We start from the raw sequence: 22,789 nt of genomic DNA, 5'->3' as shown, positions 1-22,789 counted from the left end.
TAAAGGAGAATAAGGCTTTGCGTCAGGGGAAGGCATTATAAGATCTAAAAGAAGTGAGTGAAGCTGCCGGTATTTGTGCATTAGCCTGCTGTCCAAAGCTGGCGAGAGCCGGTTTGAATTCCACTGTCCAGGGCATCGTGTTAATTTGCTGGATCTGTTTAAAATCTAAAATCTATTTCTAGACCATTGCCTTAAAGGGGATGTAACTAGAAGCCAGGTTAATGAGGGATTTTAGGAGTTATTATAGTAGTAATTTGTAGTTCCATGCTTGAAATCTTCTCTTTTGTTAATAAATATTTTAATTTAGGTTTTTTTAAAAATCTGAAAGTCTTGGTGGACTTATTACTTCCGAACTCAGGGCGCGCATCTCGAAATAAATTGCAAAACCATTGTGAAAGTGGATTTGATCCACCTGGCACACATCATCTGCCGCATCATAACAGGGGGTTGTGCTGAAGGGGGAGTTGTCCCACAGACTGACAGAGTCATCCTCATGGAATCATACCTTACAATGTCCCAGACACCACCATCACCATCCATGGGTATGTCCTGTCCCACCAACAGGACAGACCCAGCAGAGTGCCAGCACAATGGGACATAGTCAGGAGGGAGTTTCACTCGGAGTCCTCAATATTGACTCCAGATTCCAAGAAGTCTCATGGCATCAGGTCAAAGATAGGCAAAGAAACCTCCTGCTGATAAGCATGTACTGCACCTCCTCTGCTGGTGAATCAGTGCTCCTCCATGTTGAACACCACTTGGAGGAAGCACTGAGGGTGGCAAGGGCACAGAATGTACTCTGCGTGAGGGACTTCAAAGTCCATCACCAAGAGTGGCTCGGTAGCACCATCACTGACCGAGCTGGCCGAGTCCTAAAGGACATAGCTGCTAGACTGGGTCTGCGGCAGGTGGTGAGGGAACCAACATAAGAGAAAAACATACTTGATCTCATCCTCACCAACCTGCCTGCCGCAGATGCATCTGTCCATGATAGTATCAGCAAGATACAGTCAGCACAGTCATTGTGGAGACGAAGTCCCGCCTTCACATTGAGGATACCCTCCATTGTGTTTGTGGCACTACCACCATGCTAAATGGGATAGATTTCAAATGGATCTAGCAAGTCAAGACTGGGCATCCATGAGACGCAGTGGGCCATCAGCAGCAGCAGAATTGTACTCAACCACAATCTGTAACCTCATGGCCCAGCATATCCCCCATTACCATCTACCATTACCATCAAGCCAGGGGATCAGCCCTGGTTCAATGAAGAGTGCAGGAGGGCATGCCAGAAGCAGTATCAGGCATACCTAAAAATGAGGTGTCAACCTGGTGAAGTTACAACACAGGACTACTTGCGTGTCAAACAGCAGCAAGTGATAGACAGAGCTAAGCGATCCCACAACCAGCGGAATCAGATCTAAGCCCTGCAGTCCTGCCACATCCAGTCCTGAATGGCAGTGGAGAATACAAAAACTCACTGGAGGAGGAGGTTCCTCATAAATCCCCATCCTCAATGATGGAGGAGCCCAGCACATCAGTACAAGAGATAAGGTTGAAGCATTCGCAACAATCTTCAGCCAAAAGTGCCGAATGAACGATCCATCTCGGCCTCCTCCAGCATCACCCAGGTTCCAGCCTCCAGCCTTTTTGATTCACCCCAGGTGATGTCAGGAAATGGCTGAAGGCACTGGATACTGCAAAGGCTATGGGCCCTGACAATATTTCGGCAATAGTACTGAAGACCAGAGCTCGAGAAGTTGCCACACCCCTAGCCAAGCTGTCCCAGTACAGCAACAACACTGACATCTACCCGGCAACATTAAAAATTGCCCAGGTATGTCCTATACACAAAAAGCAGGATAAATCCAACCCGGCCAATTACCGCCCCATCAGTCTACTCTCAATTATCAGTAAAGTAATGGAAGGGGGTCATCAACAGTGCTATCAAGTGACACTTGTTTAGCAATAACCTGCTCACTGACGCCCAGTTTGGCTTCCGCCAGGGCCACTCAGCTCCTGACCTCATTACAGTCTTGGTTCAAACATGGACTAAAGAGCTGAACTCCCAAGGTGAGGTGAGAGTGACTGCCCTTGACATCAAGGCAGCATTTGACCAAGTGTGACATCAAGGAGCCCAAGCAAAACTGGAGTCAATGAAAATTTGGAGAAAACTCTCTACTGGTTGGAGTCATAACCAGCATGAAGGAAGATGGTTGTGGTTGTTGGTGGTCAATCATCTCAGCTCCAAGGCATCACTGCAGGAGTTCCTCAGGGTAGTGTCCTCGGCCCAACCACCTTCAGCTGCTTCATCAATGACTCAGACGTTTAGAGCACAGAAGGAGGCTATTCATGAAGGAGGGCACGGCTCTGCCTACCTGACCAGTCCATTCATATCCTCCTGCAGTTTACCGCTATCCTCCTCACTATTTACCATCCCACCAATTCTTGTGTCATCCGCGAACTTCTTGATCATACCCCCTACATTTAAGTCCAAATCATTTATGTACAGCAAGGGTCCCAGCACCAAATCCTGTGGAACCCTACTGGAAACAGACTTCCAGTCACAGAAACATCCCTCTACCATCACCCTCTGCTTCCTGCCTCTCAGCTAATTTTGGATCCAATGTGCCACTTTGCCTTGGATCCCAAGGACTCTTACTTTCTTGTCCAGTCTGCCATGAGGGACCTTATCAAAAGCCTTGCTAAAGTCCATGTAGACCACATCAAATGCATTGCCCTCATCAACACTCCTGGTTACCTCCTCAAAAAATTTGATCAAATTTGTCAAACACGACTTTCCCTTAACAAATCCATGCTGACTATCCCTGATTAATCCATGTCTCTCCAAGTGTAGATATATTCTGTCCCTCAGAATTCTTTCTAGTAACTTCCCCACCACCGAGGTTAGACTGACTGGCCTGTAATTTCCTGGTCTATCCCTTCCTCCCTTTTTTAATAATGGGACAACATTAGCAGTCCTCCAGTCCTCTGGCACCTCACCTGTGGCCAGAGAGGATTTGAAAATTATTGCCAGGGCCCCTGATATCTCTTCCCTTGCCTCCCTCAACAGCCTGGGACACATCTCATCCGGGCCTGCAGATTTATCCACTTTTAAGGCTACTAAACCCGCTAGTACCTCCTCTCTCTCTATGTTAATTTCCTCTAATATTTCACAGTCCTCCACCCTGATGTCTATACCTGTGTCGTCCTTTTCTATTGTGAAGACCAATGCCAAAGTATTCATTGAGGACTGTACCCACATCTTCCAGGTCCACGCTCACATTATCTCTATGGTCCCTAATTGGCCCTACTCTTTCCCTAGTTATTCGCTTGGTCTTTATATATTTAAAAAACCTCTTTGGGTTTTCCTTTATTTTATCCACCAATACTTTCTCATGCTCTCTCTTAGCTTTCCTAATTCCCTTTTTAAGTTCCCTCTGCACTTTTTATATCCTCTAGGGATTCGGCCGTATTGAGCCCTCGGTATCTGCCTGAAGCTTCTCTTTTTTTCTTATTCCTAATCTTTATGTCCCTTGACATCCAGGGTTCTCTGGACTTGGGACACTCCTTTGTCTTTACGGGAACATATTTACCCTGTACTCTCGCTATTTCCTCCTTGAATGCCTCCCACTGCTCTGACAGTTTTATCTACAAGTAGCTGCTCCCAGTCCACTTGGGCCAAATCGTATCTCATCTTAATAAAATTAGCCTTTCCCCAGTTTACAACTTTTATTCCTGGCCCAACCTTATCCTTTTCTGTAACTATCCTAAATCTAACTGAGTTATGGTCACTATCTCCAAAATGCTCCCCTACTGATATGCCATGCACATGCCCGGGCTCATTTCTGAATATTAGGTCCAGAACTGCCCCCTCCCTTGTTGGGCTTTCTACCCACTGGTTAAAAACATTCTCCTGGGTGCAAATTAAGCATTTTGCTCCCTCCCTACCTTGCACACTAAAACTATCCCCATTAATAGTTGGGTAGTTAAAATCCCCTACTATTACTGCCTTATTATTCTTACACTTCTCTGAAATTTGATTACATATTTGATCCTCTATCTCTCCCTGACTGTTTGGGGGTCTATAGCACACACCCAGCAGCGTGTTTGCCCATTTTGTGTTTTTTACTTCTAACCATATGGCCTCATTTGATGATCCTTCCAGGATATCATCCCTCCTCACTGCTATAATTGATTCCTTCTATCACCCTCTCTACCCAGTCTGAATATCCTATAACCAGGAATGTTGAGCTGCTGATCCTGCTCTTTTAGCTAAGCCTCGGTCACAGTTATGATATCACACTCCCACGTGTCAATCTGTGCCCTCAGCTCATCTGTCTTATTCCTCAGGCCCCGTGCATTGAAATATATTCCATTTAGCCTCACTAAACTCACTTCTTTCTTATCTAGCCTGTTTCCTTTGCTTTCCAGACTCACTTACTCGTGTTTTAACTTCTAATTCCATCTCAGTTTCTCTCCCCTCTGAACTACTTTTCAGGATCCCATCCCCCTGTCAATTTAGTTTAAATCCACCCCAACAGCATTAGCAAACCTCCCCGCGAGGATGTTGGTCCCGTTCCTGTTCAGATGTAACCCGTCCAACTTGTACAGGTCCCACCTCCCCCAGAAACAGTCCCAATGCCCCAGGAATCTAAAGCCCTCCCTCCTGCACCATATCTCCAGCCACACATTCATCTGCTCTCTCCTTCTGTTCCTATACTCACTCCTGTGTGGCACTGGGAGTAATCTGGAGATTACTACCTTTGAAGTCCTGCTTTTCAGTTTCCTACCTAACTCCCTAAAGTCTGCTTGCAGGACCTCATTTCCCTTTCTTCCCATGTCATTGGTCCCAACATGGACCACGACCTCTGACTGTTCACCCTCCCCCTTCAGAATGTCCTGCAGCTGTTCCGTGACATCCCTGACTCTGGCACCCGGGAGGCAACATACCACCCTGGAGTCACGACTACGGCCGCAGAAGCACCTGTCTAGTCCCCTGACCTTTCTTCCATCATAAGGTCAGAAGTAGGGATGCTTGCTGATGATTGCACAATGTTCAGCAAATATTTGGTTGTTCCTTCCTTTTCCGGATTATAGATATCTTGGTCACCTGGACCAGGGAGTTAATTTCTTTATACTCCCAACTGTTAGAAATTGGATAATGGGATGAGCCTGAGAAATAGGAGCATGAGTAAGTCATTCAGCCAGCTCCACCATTCAATACAATCATGGCTGACTTTCTATCTTAGCCCCACCTTCCCACGTTATCTCCATACCCCTTAATTCCCTTAACATGTTTCTTATCTGTTACTCCTGCGAAAGCCACTTTAGTTATTCCCTCTCCCTAGAGTATCAATTTGTGACCCATCCAGAATCCTTCTCCTCACATCCCACTATTTTTAAGGTGGGAGTAGGTGTTAAACACCTTCCTCCAACAGCCCTTTCCAAAATGGCCAGTTCTGCCATGCTGATTAGCAATGACAGTTAATGAATACTGGCCATCATGCAACCCCACCTCCCCAACCCCATTGCAAGATATGCCCCCCGCCCATCACCTATAGCTCCTCATGGACCCCCCAGCCAAGGTGTGCCTCCCCAAACAACCCCTATGGTCTTTTTTGTTTCAATTCATTTATGGGATGTGGGCATTTCTGGCTAGGCCAGCATTTATTGCCCACCCCTAATTGCCCTTCAGAAGGTGGTGGTGAGCTGCCTTCTTGAATTGCTGCAGTAGCTGTGGTGTAGGTAGTTGTTAGGGAGGGTGTTCCAGGATGTTCCCCCATGCCAAGTGATGGCATTCCATGCCCATTCACACATTATATACTGTTTAGGACCAATGACAGGAGGATGTGTAAAAAAGCTTTAAAAAAATTCATTGATAATGTTCCACTTTCTTAAAAAAGCTCTTTTTTACAACAGCCCAATAAAAGTGTCAATCATCCAGACTCCTTAAAGTATCAATAACTGAAACTGCAAGCATTTGAAACCTCTTTATCTGGTGTCAATAGACATTCTGAAATTGACAACATAGATCAGAGAACCAGAGCAATCAAGTAATGTTTTCTCTGGGGTTCAGGTGTTCCAACAGGCTAATGTATTTCTGGGCTCTCAGTGAAACCTCATTATGTATGTTGGTTGGGAGCCCTGAAACCCATTAGAGTACTAAAATATACAAGCCCAATGGAAAACATTGTGGGGGGGATGGCGTTTAGTGGGTTGGTGGGGGACATACCTTGGCATTGGGGGTATGAGGAGCCATAGGGGGTGGGGGAGGCATGAGGTGGTATGAATGGGGCATGTGGCATGTGTAGGTGGTGAAGGAGTATGAGGGGTGAGGAATGGAGGACTTTTCTGTTTTTATTATAACTGGGACAAAGTCCCACAGCACCAAGACACACCTTATAAACAGCCTGGCCGCACCCAGCTGTCTCTGTGGCTGCCTCCCAACTTTTTCCTGTGTTGGCTGGTTTGACTGAAGCCAGCACCCACCCCTCCCCCACCACAATGAAAATCCCGTACTTGCAGGCACTTTATCCCAAGGCAGGTGGCCAAGCCAGGGATTTTCCCAATTCTCTCACCTGCCTCGAGGACGAAAATTCAGTCCCCTCAAGTGTTTTTACATAGGGAAGAGATACCATTAATCCAGCCTCTTCTATATTACACTCTTGTTCAAAACAAGGGAGAGGATAAACCTGGCAACTGCAGTTGGTGGGAAATTTTTGGAGACAATAATCTCAGACAAAATTAATTAGTGGCACTTGGAAACATATGGGTTAATAAATGAAAGCCAGCACAAAGTTGTTAAAGGCAAATACTATTTGAGTAAGTTGACTGAGTTCTTTGATGAAGGGAGAAGGCTAATGAAGTAGTGCGGTTGATATTGAGTATATAGACCTTCAAAATGTATTTGATAATGCATCACACAATAGACTTGTCAGCAGGTTTGAATCTCCTGGGGTTAATGGGGCAGTGGCAGGCTGGATACAACATTGGCCAAGGGACAGAAAGTTGAGGGCATTGGTGAATTGTTGCTTTTCAAACTGGAGGAAGATACACAGTGGTCTTCCCCAGGGGTCAGTATTAGGACCACTGCTCTTCTTGACAAATGTTGAAGACCTAGACTTGAGTGTAAAAAGCATAATTGCCAAGTTTGCATATGACACTAAAATCTACAATGTAGTAACTAGTGAGGAGGATAGTAACGGGCTTCAGGAGACAATACAGACACGATGGGCCAAATGGCCTCCTTCTGCACTGTAACAATTGTGTGATTCTGTGAAGAGGACATAGGCAGACTGGTAAAATGGAAAGTTACATGGCATGAAATTTAATGCAGACAAAAGTTGTGATTCATAGAGTCATTACATCGTTTTGGTAGGGAGAATGAAAAGAGGCAAAACAAAATAAACGTAACAATATTAAAGGGCCTGCAGCAACAGAGGCACATGGGGGCGCGTAGGAACATAAGAAATAGGAACAGGAGTAGACCATTCGGGCCCTTGAGCCTGCTCTGATATTCAATTAGATCAGGACTGATCTTGTGTGTGTAAACAATTTTTTAAAGGTGGCTTGAGAAGGCTGTTAAAACAGGAACTAGATCTTTAGCCATATTAATAGAGGTATAGGCCTGAATTTTCAGCTCGGCGGGTTGGTGCGATTGGCGGGACCAGGATCGACCGGGGAACTGACCGCTGACCGTGATCGGTCCTGACCGCAAGTTCATGCTGGCTGGTTATTAATGACCAGTCAGTGTGAAACGCGCACTGAAGAGCTCAGCACTGCCGGGCAGGAGGGAGGGCGCCTGCCAATCAAAATATCGCACGAGTGCGCAATGAGATCAGATCGCTCGCCCGGCGTCTTCTCGCGTGATTTTATGCCCGATCCAGTCAGGTGCACGCCCACCCGCAGGATGTAAAATTGTGCCCATAGAGTATAAAAACAGGAAAGTGTTGCTAAATCTTTATAAAACACTGCTTAGGCCTTGGTTGAAGTATTCTATCCGATTCTGTGCAACACATTTCAGGTGGGATAGCAAGGCCTCGGTGAAGGTGCAAAAGAATTTACTAGAATAATATCAAGGATGAAAGATTATGGAAAGACTGGAGAAACTGGGGTTCTCCTTAAAGCAGGACAGGGGATTTGATAGAACTATTCAAAATCATGAACTGTTTTAACAGAGTAAATAGAAAGCAACTGTTTCTAGCGGCTTAAGAGTCAGTAACCAGAGGGTACAGGTTGAAGGTGATTTGCAAAAGGACTTGAGGAGGCAAAAGCAAACACTTTTTTTAGTACAGCATGTTGTGATCTGAGATTTACAGTCTGAAAAGGCAACGGAAGCATATTCAATAAAAACATTCAAATGAGAATGGGAGAAATATTTGGGGAAAATTTTACAGGCCTATGAGGAAAGAACAGAGGGATGCAACTAATTAGATAATTATTTTCAAGAACTGACACTGGCACGATGGGCCAAATAGCCACTCCTTTTATGCTGTATCATTTTATGATCCTATATCTTAAACCTGCTGCTACGCATAATATCAAAACAAATGGATTGCCACTGATAAACGCCCAGGAAACAGTGGCAATTTCATCACTTTATTAATTTGTTTTGTCCTTCAGCCATTTCCCTATCCATGAGTCAACATTCCCCTTAGTCCTATCAGCGTCTTAAGCCTTTGATGTGGTACAGTAGTAAAAATTCATATGAAGCACTGTCACAAAACTATAATAATTTTCATAATATTATGATTTATTGTAAAAGGGGTTTGGATAGTTTCTCTGTGTGTACGTGTTGTTTTTTATAATTGGGATTTAATTGAATTGGAGACAACTGAAGGCTTTGACTCATCAAAAGAAGCTCGGTTTAAAACCTAAATACATAAACATGGCTGAAGTCTTAAAATGTGAGGTGAGGAGAATTTGCATTTTTAGATAAATCAAGGTGGTTTGAATTTCAAAGAGATAGTAGGATGTTTATACCTAGCCAGAGAAGCTAGGCCAAGCAGTGTGTTTACTTTTCCCAAAGGTTACTGATAATATTAGCGCCATGAAAAGATTTATATTATGAGAAAGGTAAAAGACATATGGGAACAATGGGATTTACATTAAAAGGGGGAAACGTGTATTAAGGAGAAGAGGTTGTGTATTAAAGGAGGCATTGTAAGATCTACCAGAAGTGTGAAAAGCCTCCAATATTTGTGCATTAAGCCTGATGTCTACAGAAACCAAAGCTGGGAAAAGCCACTTTGAATTCTACTGGCCAGGATATTGTGTTGACTTGCCTAGATCTGTTTGAATCTATTTTTTTTACCATTGCCTTAACAGAGGTGTAACTGGAAGCCAGACTAATTAAGGGTTTTAGCAGTTATCATAGTGGTAGTTTGTAGACCTATGTGTGTGCTTGAACTCTTTTCTTTTGTTAACAAAGGGTTAATTTAGTTTTCTACAAAATCTCTGAAGCCTTGGTGGACTTATTACTGCCGAATTCAGGGCACCCATCTCAAAATAAAATACAAATTGCAAAACCGTTGTGGCCGTGGATTTGATACACCTGGCACACATCATCTGCCTCATCATAACAGACACATTCACTGCATTACTTCAGAGAATTAAAGCTAGTCTATGACCTGTGTTACAGAAATCCAAGCTGGCTGATCCAGACCAACTCACATTTTTCCAAGAGCTTTGACAGGAAGACAAATTGATCCCTATCATGCCTGATTTCTGGGTGAAAGTAGGATTTGAGGAGACCATTTTATGAGGAGTATGTCAGCTGCCTGATCCCCACTGACAATTTCAAGCTGATGGTTTCCAAGTGTTTGGATGCCTGGTACAAGAGAGGCCATACTAAGTAGAAAAAACTTGACTCTTGCGGTTCTCAGTAACTTCACCCAGAGACTGAAGTGATGGTGAACATCTGTACATGTCACACATCCAACTGACAAAAGAATAAACATTCTTCTTTCTGTTTAGAATGGAACCATATCATCTAGATTGCTAGTTTGTGAAGCTGTCTGTGCTCAATAATGCTGGTATATTTAGTCGCTTGATTGAGTTTCATGCCTTCCTGGTGCTTAAAAAAACTTCTCTATTACCCTCAACTGCATTGACCCACATCAAGGTCCTCATTCACTAAATTCACTTACTTCTCTCAGGCAAGGGAGGGGGCTGAGAGTCTGGAGGAGCTTGGAGCTGCAGTTGGGGTGTTGACAATGCCCGACTCCTGGGCCCTTCAGTGGGATTTGAATCAACCAGTTCCACATAATCAGGCACACGTTTCAAATTCCTCGGTCTGGGTGGGAGTGGAGGAGGTGGACCTGCAACAGATCAATAACACAATAGGCACAAAAATAAATATTACATACACCAAATTTACAGAATAAACAAAGGCCATTCCATCCAAATGGTCTCTGCTGCAATTAATATCAGAGAATGAGGCCATTCGACCCACCTAGTTCATCCTATAATCCCATCACAGCACCTGTCTCTTCAGGCTCTGTACAAACTTACCTTTTACTTAGTTATAATTGGTCACTATGAAAAATATGCGCTGCACTTTCAATCCTAAAACAGCGAGGTTACACTTTCATTGCCTCTGCTCCAGGCTGAAGGGGTGATTTAATCCACCCTGCATGGCAGTAAAATAACCATATCCCAAAAACTCCTGCTCCATTCACACTCAATCGCCACACACTATCGCTTGAAGTAGCTCCAAAAACCGGACCCAAAACTCGGGACCAAGGCTCTGTGGCTCTGTGGAATATGTTGGGGAAACACAGGTAAATGGGAAATTCAGCTTTGTGTGCTGAGTAACCTAATCATCTGGGCCTGGGCTGCTCCAGGCTCCCACTGAGAGTCTTACAGTGTACATGAGTGCTAATGGGTGGCCTCTGGATCTTGGGCCTCATATTTTCACAGGCCTTATCAAGACACCTCTCCCATTTCGGGCAGTTGCTGCAGGGATGTGAATGAGGACCAGGATTTAAACTAGCATTGGGGTGGGTTAGTGGGGGTGGAGATCCTTACTTGAAAAACTCCTGCCTGCCTCAAACCTGCTTCCCTCCTAAACCCCGCCATCAACATCCTGGGGGTTACTATTGGCCAGAAAATGAACTGGGCTATCCATATAAATGCTGTGGCTACAAGAGCAGGTCAGAAGTTGGGAATTCTGTGGTGAGTAACTCACCTCCTGACTCCCCAAAGCCTGTCCACCATCTACAAGGCACAAGTCAGGATTGTGATGGAATACTCCCACTTACCTGGATGAGTGCAGCTCCCACAACACTCAAGAAGCTTGACATCATCCAGGACAAAGCAGCCCACTTGATTGGCACCACATCCACATACATTAACTCCCTCCACCACCGACACACAGTAGCAGCAGTGTGTGAATTATCTGCAAGATGCACTGCAGCAACTCACCAAGACTTCTTTGATAGACACTTCCAAACCCATGACCTCTACCACCTAGAAAGACAAGAGCTGCAAATGCATGGGAACACCAGCACCTGCAAGTTCCCCTCCAAGTCACTCACCATCCTGACTTCGAAATATATCGCCGTTCCTTCACTGTCACTCGGTCAAAATCCTGGAACTCCCTCCCTAACAGCACTGTGGGTGTACCTACACCACAGGGACTGCAGCAGTTCAAGAAGGCAGCTCACCCACCACCTTCTCAAGGGCAATTAGGGATGGGCAATAAATGCTGGCCCAGCCAGCGACATCCACATCCCATGAAAAAATGTTTTAAATGAAAGTTCCCGAGCTTTGCTGACCTTTTGCATTGCTCAGCCTGACCCGCTAGTGCTCCCACCCTGCTCTACATGGGGACTTCACTGCTGTCTCCTTGAACTGGGAGCAAGATACAGGCCTCTCGCATATCGGGTCTCAAGGTTGAAAGTCACGTCTTGCACACAGATAGGGACACAGGCAGATATAGCGCCATCAGGCAGAGCCAGGGCATGAGGCAGAGTCACATGTGGAAGCTGCAACATGTCTCTCCTTTCAGCAATAATTCAGCTGTTCTGTGCTCCAAAGGTTAAATTGTTAAATGTAAATAACTGATCCCAAAAATCATTGGACAATGAATGGAGTGAGTGGACATGAGGAGTGCCCTCGCTGGGAGAGGGAAATCACCATTCAATAGCAAGTGTTAAACAGACACAGAAGCCCTGAGAAATGACCAGAGAGCAATCGAGCTCTTATCCCCGAGACCTCCTGATACTAAGAGAGACCCCATGTGAGATCTCCAGTGAGATGGTCAGGACAGGACGATGATCACTGATTAGGAGGAAATACCAAGAACAGAAATAATTATTTGTAAAAGTGTTAGTGTGAAGAAGCTCACCACGGGTAATGTTGCCAAGACGATGCCTGGGGAGTGGCAGAAGAGGTGGGTTGGCCGGGTGCTTCATTGTTTGAAGGTCTGAAGTCCTCCTTTTTTCATAGTAACTGCCTGAACCTTCTGGCACTTCTGCTGCTGTGGCATTGCTGGGAGCAGGAGAACTGCAGAGCACCTGGTTATGGAGTCCAGGATCCAGGCTAAATCTAGGCCTATTGTCATAAACTGAGACAGATTTTGGAGCTACAATTGCTGGGGTCCAATTGTCATATATGGAGCCTCCACCTTCCACAGGGTCATAGAAAGGGGCATTGACGGGTTTCGTATCCTCAGTTGCTGGGCTGCAGGCTGTCACTGGGTCATAGAGATGGGCCTCTGGGCTTTCACCTATCAAGAGTCAGGAACAGTTATGGTCATGGTGAGTCATGTGATAGATCTAAAAAATCATTATTTACAGGTACTTACCTGGAGTGGTGTTCCTCATAGTCCCCACTGGGTGATTACTGTAGCAACCAAGTTGTTCTGTCTGCTTTGCGTTGTCTGGGTAAATAATGTAAATATGACTACTGGCAAACTCCATCTTCCTGACCCAGCCGACCTCACAATAAAGGTAAAACAATCAAATCTGTAAAGTTAAATAATGATTTAGAAACAGTGACCATTTAATGTCAACATCCACTGTTCTCATTTGTATTAAGTCACCCCTTTACTTAAATGGTTCCAATAGTCCAGTGCTTTAAATCTACTTCAGGGGAGCTTTGCATTTCCATGGCCAATGTTCCCACCAAACTGGACGCATTGAAATAAAAAGGCCTCTCACAAGTGTGAGCTCGAGTGGAGGGTGTGGCTGAGAGCCAAACTCCAAGAAGCTGCAGAGATGGTTAAAAGGTGTAGCTTCAGATGTGGAGGGCATGGGAGAGACAGAATCTGTGACTGGAAATACAACAAGCCTGCACCAGACTTCAACTCCTTCTATCTCAGTACCTCGAAAGAGGGGATCTCCCCAATTCCCCTGGTTGGTTTAAGTCTACAGATTTTTAATATCCTGACTTACCTTGTATTCTCTTGTTACCTCTGGCACTACAAGACTGGTATAAAAAAATCCTTCTGCTGGGACAAGCCATTTAGAATAGAAGTCATTTACACGCCAGTCTACACATTACGAATGAGAAGTGGAATGCAAGACAATAATCAATAAATCAACCTTGATTCCAAACAGAATGCTGAAATGACCAAATCTCAATATAAAAACAAAAATACTGCGGATGCTGGAAATCTAAAACAAAAACAGAAATACCTGGAAAAACTCAGCAGGTCTGGCAGCATCGGTGGAGAAGAGCAAAGTTGACGTTTCGAGTCCTCATGACCATTCAACAGAACTAAGTAGAAATAGGAAAGGGGTGAAATATAAGCTGGTTTAAGGGGGGTGGGGGTGAGAAGGGGTGGGGGGGTTGTTGGGATAAGCCAGCTGTGATAGGAGGAGATAACCAAACGGTGTCACAGACAAAAGGACAAAGAGGTGTTGAAGGTGGTGATATTATCTAAAGAATGTGCTAATTAAGAGTGGAGAGCAGGACAAGCAAGGTAGCTCTAGTGGGGGTGGGGTGAAATAAACAGAGGGTGGAATACATTTAAAAATAATGGAAATAGGTGGGAAAAGAAAAATCTATATAAATTATTGGAAAAAACAAAAGGGAGGGGGAAGAAACGGAAAGGGGGTGGGGATGGAGGAGAGAGTTCAAGATCTAAAGTTGTTGAACTCAATATTCAGTCTGGAAGGCTGTAAAGTGCCTAGTCGGAAGATGAGGTGCTGTTCCTCCAGTTTGCCTTGAGCTTCACTGGAACAATGCAGCAGGCCAAGGACAGACATGTGGGCAAGAGAGCAGGGTGGAGTGTTGAAATGGCAAGCGACAGGGAGGTTTGGGTAATGCTTGCAGACAGACTGAAGGTGTTCTGCAAAGTGGTCACCCAGTCTGCGTTTGGTCTCTCCAATGTAGAGGAAACCGCATTGGGAGCAACGAATGCAGTAGACTAAGTTGGGGGAAATGCAAGTGAAATGCTGCTTCACTTGAAAGGAGTGTTTGGGCCCTTGGACGGTGAGGAGAGAGGAAGTGAAGGGGCAGGTGTTGCATCTTCTGCGGTTGCATGGGAAGGTGCCATGGGAGGGGGTTGAGGTGTAGGGGGTGATGGAGGAGTGGACCAGGGTGTCCCAGAGGGAACGATCACTGTGGAATGCCGCCGGTGGGGTGAAGGGAAGATGCGTTTGGTGGTGGCATCATGCTGGAGTTGGCAGAAATGGCGGAGGATGATCCTTTGAATGCGGAGGCTGGTGGGGTGATAAGTGAGGACAAGGGGGACCCTATCATGTTTCTGGGAGGGAGGAGAAGGCGTGAGGGCGGATGCGCGGGATATGGGCCGGACACGGTTGTGGGCCCTGTCAACCACCGTGGGTGGAAAACCTCGGTTAAGGAAGAAGGACATGTCAGAGGAACTGTTTTTGAAGGTAGCGTCATCAGAACAGATGCGACGGAGGCGAAGGAACTGAGAGAATGGGATGGCGTCCTTACAGGAAGCGGGGTGTAAGGAGCTGTAGTCGAGGTAGCTGTGGGAGTCGGTAGGCTTGTAATGGATATTGGTGGACAGTCTATCACCAGAAATTGAGACAGAGAGGTCAAGGAAGGGAAGGGAAGTGTCAGAGATGGACCATGTGAAAATGATGGAGGGGTGCAGATTGGAAGCAAAATTAATAAATTTTTCCAGGTCCCGACGAGAGCATGAAGCAGCACCGAAGTAATCATCGATGAAAGAGTTGTGGGAGGGGGCCGGAGGAGGACTGGAACAAGGAATGTTCCACTACCCCATAAAGAGACAGGCATAGCTGGGGCCCATGCGGGTACCCATAGCCACACCTTTTATTTGGGGGAAGTGAGAGGAGTTTAAGGAGAAATTGTTCAGTGTGAGAACAAGTTCAGCCAGACGGAGGAGAGTAGTGGTGGATGGGGATTGTTCGGGCCTCTGTTCGAGGAAGAAGCTTATTTCATATTTCAACATATTTCAACACTGAGCACATTATTATCCTGTGCATAATGGGCAGGCACATCTGCAAACCTAAACCTTTACTTATGAAAAGGGGAGCTACGTATTGAATAAGGTCTGTGGTTAACACAAGTGCTGGTTGGGCATTTAAATGCTGCAATGCGCTGTGTATAAAATATATTTTTAAAACGGTTTAAAAACATGTTTTCCTGAAGATATTGCAACTTAAAGGTTTGGTTTGAGTCCTTCAGAGTTGGATTTCAGGATGCATGCCTTGCTAAACCGGTTATACGTGTCAGATGCTACTTTGACACCCAAGTTTCTAAGATCCAACAAACAAAAAGTAATCAGCCAGGGATTGGATTCTGAAGGAAATGGATTTAATAAACGATTTCAGATGTCCCTCTGGTTATTTCCCCACAAGGTGCTGGTGCACCAAAGTCATCATTTCACAGACTCTGGCATTAGGGGGGAAAATAAACACATGGATTTGTTAAGGGCAAATTATGTTTAACTAACTTGCTACACCTATTATACACTATATAATATATACATTACATATATATTACATATACATTACATTATATATATATAATACATAATAAATGAAAGGATTCCATTCGCCTTCTCAACCACCTTATCAATTTGTTCTATCTTCAGGGATCTGTGGACATTCACTCAAAGGTCTCTCACTTCCTCTACACCTCTCTGTGTTCTCCCATTTATTGTGTGATCCTTTGCCTTGTTTGACCTCCCCAAATACATCACCTCACACTTCTCTGGGTTGAATTCCATTTGCCACTTTTCTGCCCAGCTGACCACTCCATTGATGTCTTCCTGAAGTCTACAGCTAACCTCCTCGCTACCAACCACACAGCCAATTTTTGCTTATTCTTATTTCACCTCTCTTCTAATTTTACTTAGTTCTGTTGAAGAGTCATATGGACTCGAAACATTAACTGTGTTCCTCTCTGCAGATGCTGCCAGACCTGCTGGGTTTTTCCAGGTATTTTTATTTTTGTTTCAGCCAATTTTTGTATTGTCTGAAAATTTCTTGGTCATTCCCCCGACGTTTATATCCAAATAATTACTATATCCCACAAAAAGCAGGGGACCTAGTACTAAGCCCTATGGAACCCCACTGGCAACAGCCTTCCAATCACAAAAACACCCATCAACAATTACCCTTTGTTTACTGCCACTGAGCCAATTTTATATCCAACTTGTTACATTTCCCTGGATCACATGGGCTTTTATTTTTTTTAATCAGTCTGCCATGTGGGACCTTGTCAAAAGCCTTGCTAAAATCCATGTGGACCACATCATAACATTCAAGGCTATGGGTCAAGTGCTGGTAAATGGGATTAGGTAGGTAGGTCAGGTGTTTCTCACGTGTTGGTGCGGACTCGATGGGCTGAAGGGCCTCTTCTGCACTGTGTGATTCTGTGATTCTGGAACTACACTACCCTCATCAATCCTCCTGGTTACTGCCTCAATAAATTCAGATTCGTCAGACATGACCTTTCCTTAACAAATCCATGCTGACTGTCCGGGATTACTCCGGGCCTTTCTAAATGACACTTTATCCTGTCTCTCAGAATTGATTCCAATAATTTGCCCACTACTGAGGTCAAACTGACTGGCCTGTAATTATTCAGTCTATCCCTCGCTCCCTTTGTAAACAAAGGTGTAACATTAGCAAACCTCCAATCCTCTGCCACCTCACTTTATCCAGTGAAGATTGGAAAATGATGGTCAGACCCTCTGGAATTTCCTCCCTGGCTTCTTTTAACTGCCTGGGGTACATTTCTTCTGGCACTGGTGATTTATCCACTTCCAAGGGTGCTAATCCCCTTCATACTCCCTCCTTCCCTATGTTTATCATATAGGGATACTATATACTTCACACTCCTCCTCTTTAACTACAAAGTCTGCATTGTCCCCTCTTTTGTGAAGACAGACACAAAGTATTCATTAGGAACCATACCCACAACCTCTGCCTCCACACACAGGTTACCTTTTTGGTCTTTTATGGGCTCTACTCTTTCCTTAGTTATCCTCTCACTCTTAATGTATTGATAAAACATCTTTGGGTTCTCCTGGATTTTGTTTGCCAATATTCTTTCACGTCCTCTCTTTACTTTCCGAATTTCCTTTTTGATTTCACCCCTCCACTTTCTATACTCCTCTCAACTTTCTGCAGTATTGAGTTCTCAGTGTCTGACATAAGGTTTCCTTTTCTCCCTTGTCTTACCCTGTGAGCTCCTTGACATCCAGGGGATCGAGATTTGTCCATCCCAGCATTTTTCTCTCTGGGAACATATTTACTCTGAACCCTTGAATCTCCCCTTTGATTGCCTCCCACTGCTCTGGCACTGATTTACCTTCAAGTAGCTGTTTCCAGTCCATGTTTGCTAAATCACTCCTCAGTTTAGTAAAATTGGCCTTGCCCCAATTTAGAACTTTAGCTCCTTTTTTATCTTTGTCCTTCTCCATAATTATGTTAAAACTGAATTACGATCACTACCAAATGCAGTATAATGTGGGAAAATGGGAAACTGTCCATTTTGGCAGGAAAAATACAAAAGAAGCTTATTATATAAATGGTGAGAGATTGCAGAACTCTGAGATGCAGAGGGATCTGGGTGTCCTAGTGCATGAATCACAAAAGTTTAGTATGCAGATACAGCAGGTAATTAGGAAAGCTAATAGAATGTTATCATTTATTGCGAGGGCAATTGGATACAAAAGTGGGGAGGTTCTGCTTCAGTTATACAGAGCACTAGTGAGACCACATCTGGAGTACTGTGTACAGTATTGGTCTCCTTATTTAAGGATGGGCGTAAATGCTTTGGAAGCAGTTCAGAGAAGGTTTACTAGACTAATACCTGGAATGGATGGGTTGTCTTATGAGGAAAGGTTGGACAGGCTAGGCTTGTATTCACTAGAGTTTAGAAGAGTAAGAGGTGACTTAATTGAAACCTTTAAGATCCTGAGGGATCTTGACAGGGTGGATGTGGAGAGGATGTTTCCTCTTATGGGAGAATCTAGAACCAGGGGTCACTGTTTAAAAATAATGGGTCGCCCATTAAAGACAGAGGTGAGGAGAAATATTCTCTCAGAGGATAGAGTGTCTTTGGAACTCTCTTCCTGAAAAGGTGGTGGAAGCAGAGTCTTTGAATATTTTTAAGGCAGAGCTAAAAAGATTCTTGATAAGCAATGGGGTGAAAGGTTATCAGGGGTAGGCAGGAAGGTGGAGTTGAGTTCTAATCAGATCAGCCATGATCTTGTTGAATGGCGGAGCAGGCTCGAGGGGCCAAGTTTGGGGTCTATCGTACACTCCCAGTAGTATGACTGTCTCTTTTTTGTTCCTAGGCTCAATCTATACAGCCTCAATTAATGATCCTTCTAATATATCATCCCTCCTCACAGCTGGAATTGCTTCTCTGATCAAAATTACCACCCCCCAACTGCCTACCCTGTCTGAAAACCCTGGGACCAAGAATGTTGGGCTGACATTCCTGTCTCTCATTAAGCCATGTTTCTGTACTAGCTAGAATATCATCCTGCCACATTTCTATCTGTGCCCTCAGCTTGTCTGCTTTATTTGCTCTGCTCCTTGCATTGAGATATATACCCTCAAGCGCTGCCAAATTCTCTTTATTATTTTCTACCTTTTGTTTTCTCTGTCTTCTAGACTCACTCACTGATTTTCTGCCTTCCATTACCATTTCTGATTTTGCTCCATATGTGTCTACCCTCAGGTTCCCATCCCCCTGCCAAACTATTTCAAACCCTCCTCAACAGCACTTAGCAAACCTCCCAGCAAGGATATTGGTCCCAGCCCCATTGAGGTGCAAACTGTCCAGCTCTGCATCCTAAACCATCTCTCCAGCCACGCATTCATCAGCTCTAACCTCACTAGCACGAGGCACTGGGAGCAATCCGGAGATTACTACCTCTGAGGTCCTGCTTTATAATGTCTTACCAACCTGCATAATGTCTGCTTTCAGGACCTCATCCCTCTTTCTACCTATGTTGTTGGTACCAATTTGAACCATGAGCTCTGGTTGTTCATCCTCTCCCTTAAGAATGTCCCGCAACTGCTCAGTGACATCCTTGACCCTGGCACCACGAAGGCAACATACCATCCTGGAGTCAAGTCTACGGCCACAGAAATGCCTGTCTGTTCCCCTAACTATTGAATCCCCTACCGCTATTCCTCCTGCACTCTTCTTCTTTACTGCCTATGTGGCTGAGCCCCCCCGTGATGCCCCGAACTTGGCTCCTGCTGCACTCCCCTGAGGAACCATTGCCCTCACTGGCTTCCAAATAGAAAACTAGTTCATGAGTGAGATAGACTCAGAGGACTCCTGCACTAGCTGCCTAGTCCTCCTAGAATTTCTGGTGGTCATCCATTCCCTCTCTGCATGCACCCTCCTAATCGGTGGTGTTACCACCTCCCTAAACATTCTATCCGTGTAGTCCTCAATGTCGCACATGTGCCGCAGTGATTCCAGCCACTTCAACTTCCAAAACCCGGAGCTCAAGTTTCTGCAGCTGGTGACACCTCCTGTACATCTGCTGCTCTAGGCCACATGAGGTATCCACGGCTGCCCACATGCCATAGGATGGGCATTCCACATGGCCACACTGCCCTGCCACACCTTACTTTTCAACTATTACTACAAACTGGCAACCAGAAAGTAGGCTTACTCACCAATCAGCTCCTTCTCTTGTTCCTGTAAGTTAATTGCTTAAGGATTTTGTAAAATTTTTACTTTTTTCTATCTTTCTAATATAATGGAACCTTACCCCTTCCTCGCTTGGAGACAAGGATTGAAAAGCTCACCAACTACTGAAGACTGATAAACAAGATATTAGATGTAGCACCTCTTTCCTCCTGTGCACCAAATTCCCAACTCTACACTCTGCCTATGTCTCATACACAGATAACTGCTACTACCAACTACTACTGCCCTTTCCCACTGAACCAACTCTTTTTAGCTGATTTCTAGATAACTGCCACGACCAGGTAGCCCCCTGTTTAACGGGCTATTTAACTCACATAAGAACATAACATAAGAACAGAAGCAGACCATTCAGCCCCTTGAGCCTGCTCCGCCATTCAATAAGATCATGGCTGATCTGTTTGTGTTTCGAGTTCCACATTCCCATCTAACCCTGATAGCCTTTGATTCCCTTGCCTAACAAGAATCTATCTACCTCTGCCTTAAAAATATTCAGTGACCCGCCTCCACCACCTTCTGAGGCTGAGTTCCAAAGTCACACAACCCTCTGAGAGAAAAGAATTCTCCTCTTCTCTGTCCTAAAAGGGCAAACCCTAATTTTAAAACAGTGCCCCCTAGTTCTCTACTCATCCTTTTGAGGAAACATCCTTTTGACGTCCACCTTGTCAAGGCCATTTGGAATCTTGTATACTTCAATCAAACCACCCCTCACTCTTCTAAACTCCAGTGGAAACGAGCCCAGTCTATCCAACCTTTCCTCATAAGATAATCCATTCATTCCAGGTATCAATCTAGTAAACCTCCTCTGAACCACCTCCAATGCATTTACATCCTTTCTTAAATAAGAAGGCCAAACTGCACACAGTATTCGAGGTGCAGTCTCACCAATGCCCTGTATAACTGAAGCATAACATCCTTACTTTTATGTTCAATCCCTCTCGTAATAAAGGATAACATTCCATTAGCCTTATTAATTACTTGCTGTACCTGTATACTAACCTTTTGTGATTCGAAGTTTGCTAGTTCTATGTCAGAGTCTGACTGTCAATCTATATTTTAACTTTAGAAAAACTTGTCATATGGACCAAATTCCTAACTCCACACTCCATCTACGTCTCACTCAGGTGCAGTCTCCTGTCTCCTCAGGCACTCCTTACTGGAGAAACTGTTCTCATTGGTGAAAGGATTGAGAACGAGAGGGCATAGATTTAAAATAATTGGCAAAGGAAGCAAAACTGAAATGAGAAAAAAAAAAATTCACTCCGTGAGTGCTTAAGGTCTGAAATGCACTGTCTCAGTGTGGTGGAGGCAGGTTCAATCAATCGAAGACTTCACAATGGAATTAGTGTTATCCAAAGAGGAACAATGTGCAGGGTTATGGGGAGCAGGCAGGAGAAAGCTGGTGCAGACATGATGGGCCAAATGGCCTCCTTCTGCACTGTAACAATTCTGTGATTCATCAATATAAGATAGTCATCAAGAAATCCAATAGGGAATTCAGAAGAAAATTCTTTACCCAAAGAGTGGGGAGAATGTGGAACTCACTACCAAAGGGAGAGGTTGAAGAAAATAGTATCGAGGCATTTAAGGGGAAGCTGGACAAGCATATAAGTGAGAAGGGAATAGAGGGTCACAATGTTAGGTTTAGATGAGGAACGATGGAAGAAGGTTTAAGTGAAGCATCAACATTGGCATGGATGGGTTAGGTCAAATGGCCTGTGCCTTCTAGCCTATCCTATGTAATTGGCAGTATGACATTTAGCCACTTTAATGGGAACTATTGTCTATCAGTGGGTTTGTGAACTCTTCTTCAGAGTCACGTTATCAACCAACAATAACCTGACATTTCAATGGAACATAATCAGACCGAAATGGACATAGAACCAGGGACCTTTTAGGAGAGGTAGCCAAAGAGTTTGTTTTAAAGTATGTTTTAAGGAGGGTCTTAAAGGAGGAGAGAGGTAGAGGGTTTTAGCAGGGAATTCCAGATTGAGCAATCTAAATGAATGAAGGCTCAACTGCCTTCAGCATGGTGAAGAGAAGGTGTGTACACAAAAGACAAGAGTCAGAGAAAGCAAATTGTTCAACAGCATAAACCCCATCACATTTCTACCTCTCTTCAGCTCTGAAGGGTCAACTCTGTTTCTCTCTCCCCGGATCTGCCAGACTTGCTGAGTATTTCCACCATTTCCTGTTTTTATTTCTGAGAAAGCAGAGTCCTGTGGGTTTTGGAGCTGGAGGGGGTTTGGGAAATGGGGATTTGTGAGGCTATGGCCGGGGGAGGGGGGCGGTGTTTAAATGTAAAGATTGTGAATTTTAAATTGGGGTATCAGGAGCCAGTGTCGGTGTTAGTTAAGCGGGACCTGCAGCTGGACCTGGACCCTCCACCCCGTGTTGTTCTGGTGCCAAGGAAACCTCCCCAGTGACTGGAAATGTTCTCCACCTTTCCACTAATAACATGAACCTGCTGGAAATGACGGTATTTACCATAAATATAACTAAAAGCCGATCTGTGAACGCTAAATATTAAGAATGTGATATTCCGGCTGGGTGAGAATTCGAGTATATCTGAACACTTGCTGCCCAATAATAACCGGAATTAAAGGGATTGGATCGCAGAGAGTTTGCTGAGAGTGAGGGAAAGTTATACTTACTG

General features: G+C 44.6%; 1 protein-coding gene across 1 annotated transcript in view; it reads right to left on the bottom strand.

The window, feature by feature from the left end:
* Positions 1-13,418, bottom strand: part of LOC144669477 (circularly permutated Ras protein 1-like) — a 104,276-nt gene extending 90,858 nt beyond the window's left edge. The window contains exons 1-4 of the mRNA XM_078531950.1: positions 13,401-13,418; positions 12,812-12,971; positions 12,353-12,733; positions 10,152-10,322 (exon numbers count right to left, since the gene is read on the bottom strand). Of these exons, the coding sequence (XP_078388076.1) occupies positions 10,152-10,322; positions 12,353-12,733; positions 12,812-12,926 (667 nt within the window). The 5' untranslated portion in view covers positions 12,927-12,971; positions 13,401-13,418. The remainder of the gene's footprint in view (positions 1-10,151; positions 10,323-12,352; positions 12,734-12,811; positions 12,972-13,400) is intronic.
* Between the last annotated feature and the right edge of the window lie 9,371 nt (positions 13,419-22,789).

Source organism: Cetorhinus maximus, chromosome 29 (assembly GCF_964194155.1).
Source record: "Cetorhinus maximus chromosome 29, sCetMax3.hap1.1, whole genome shotgun sequence".
Lineage (NCBI taxonomy): Eukaryota > Metazoa > Chordata > Chondrichthyes > Lamniformes > Cetorhinidae > Cetorhinus > Cetorhinus maximus.
Note: the sequence above shows the minus strand (reverse complement) of the source record. Positions and strands in the feature narration are given on the sequence as shown.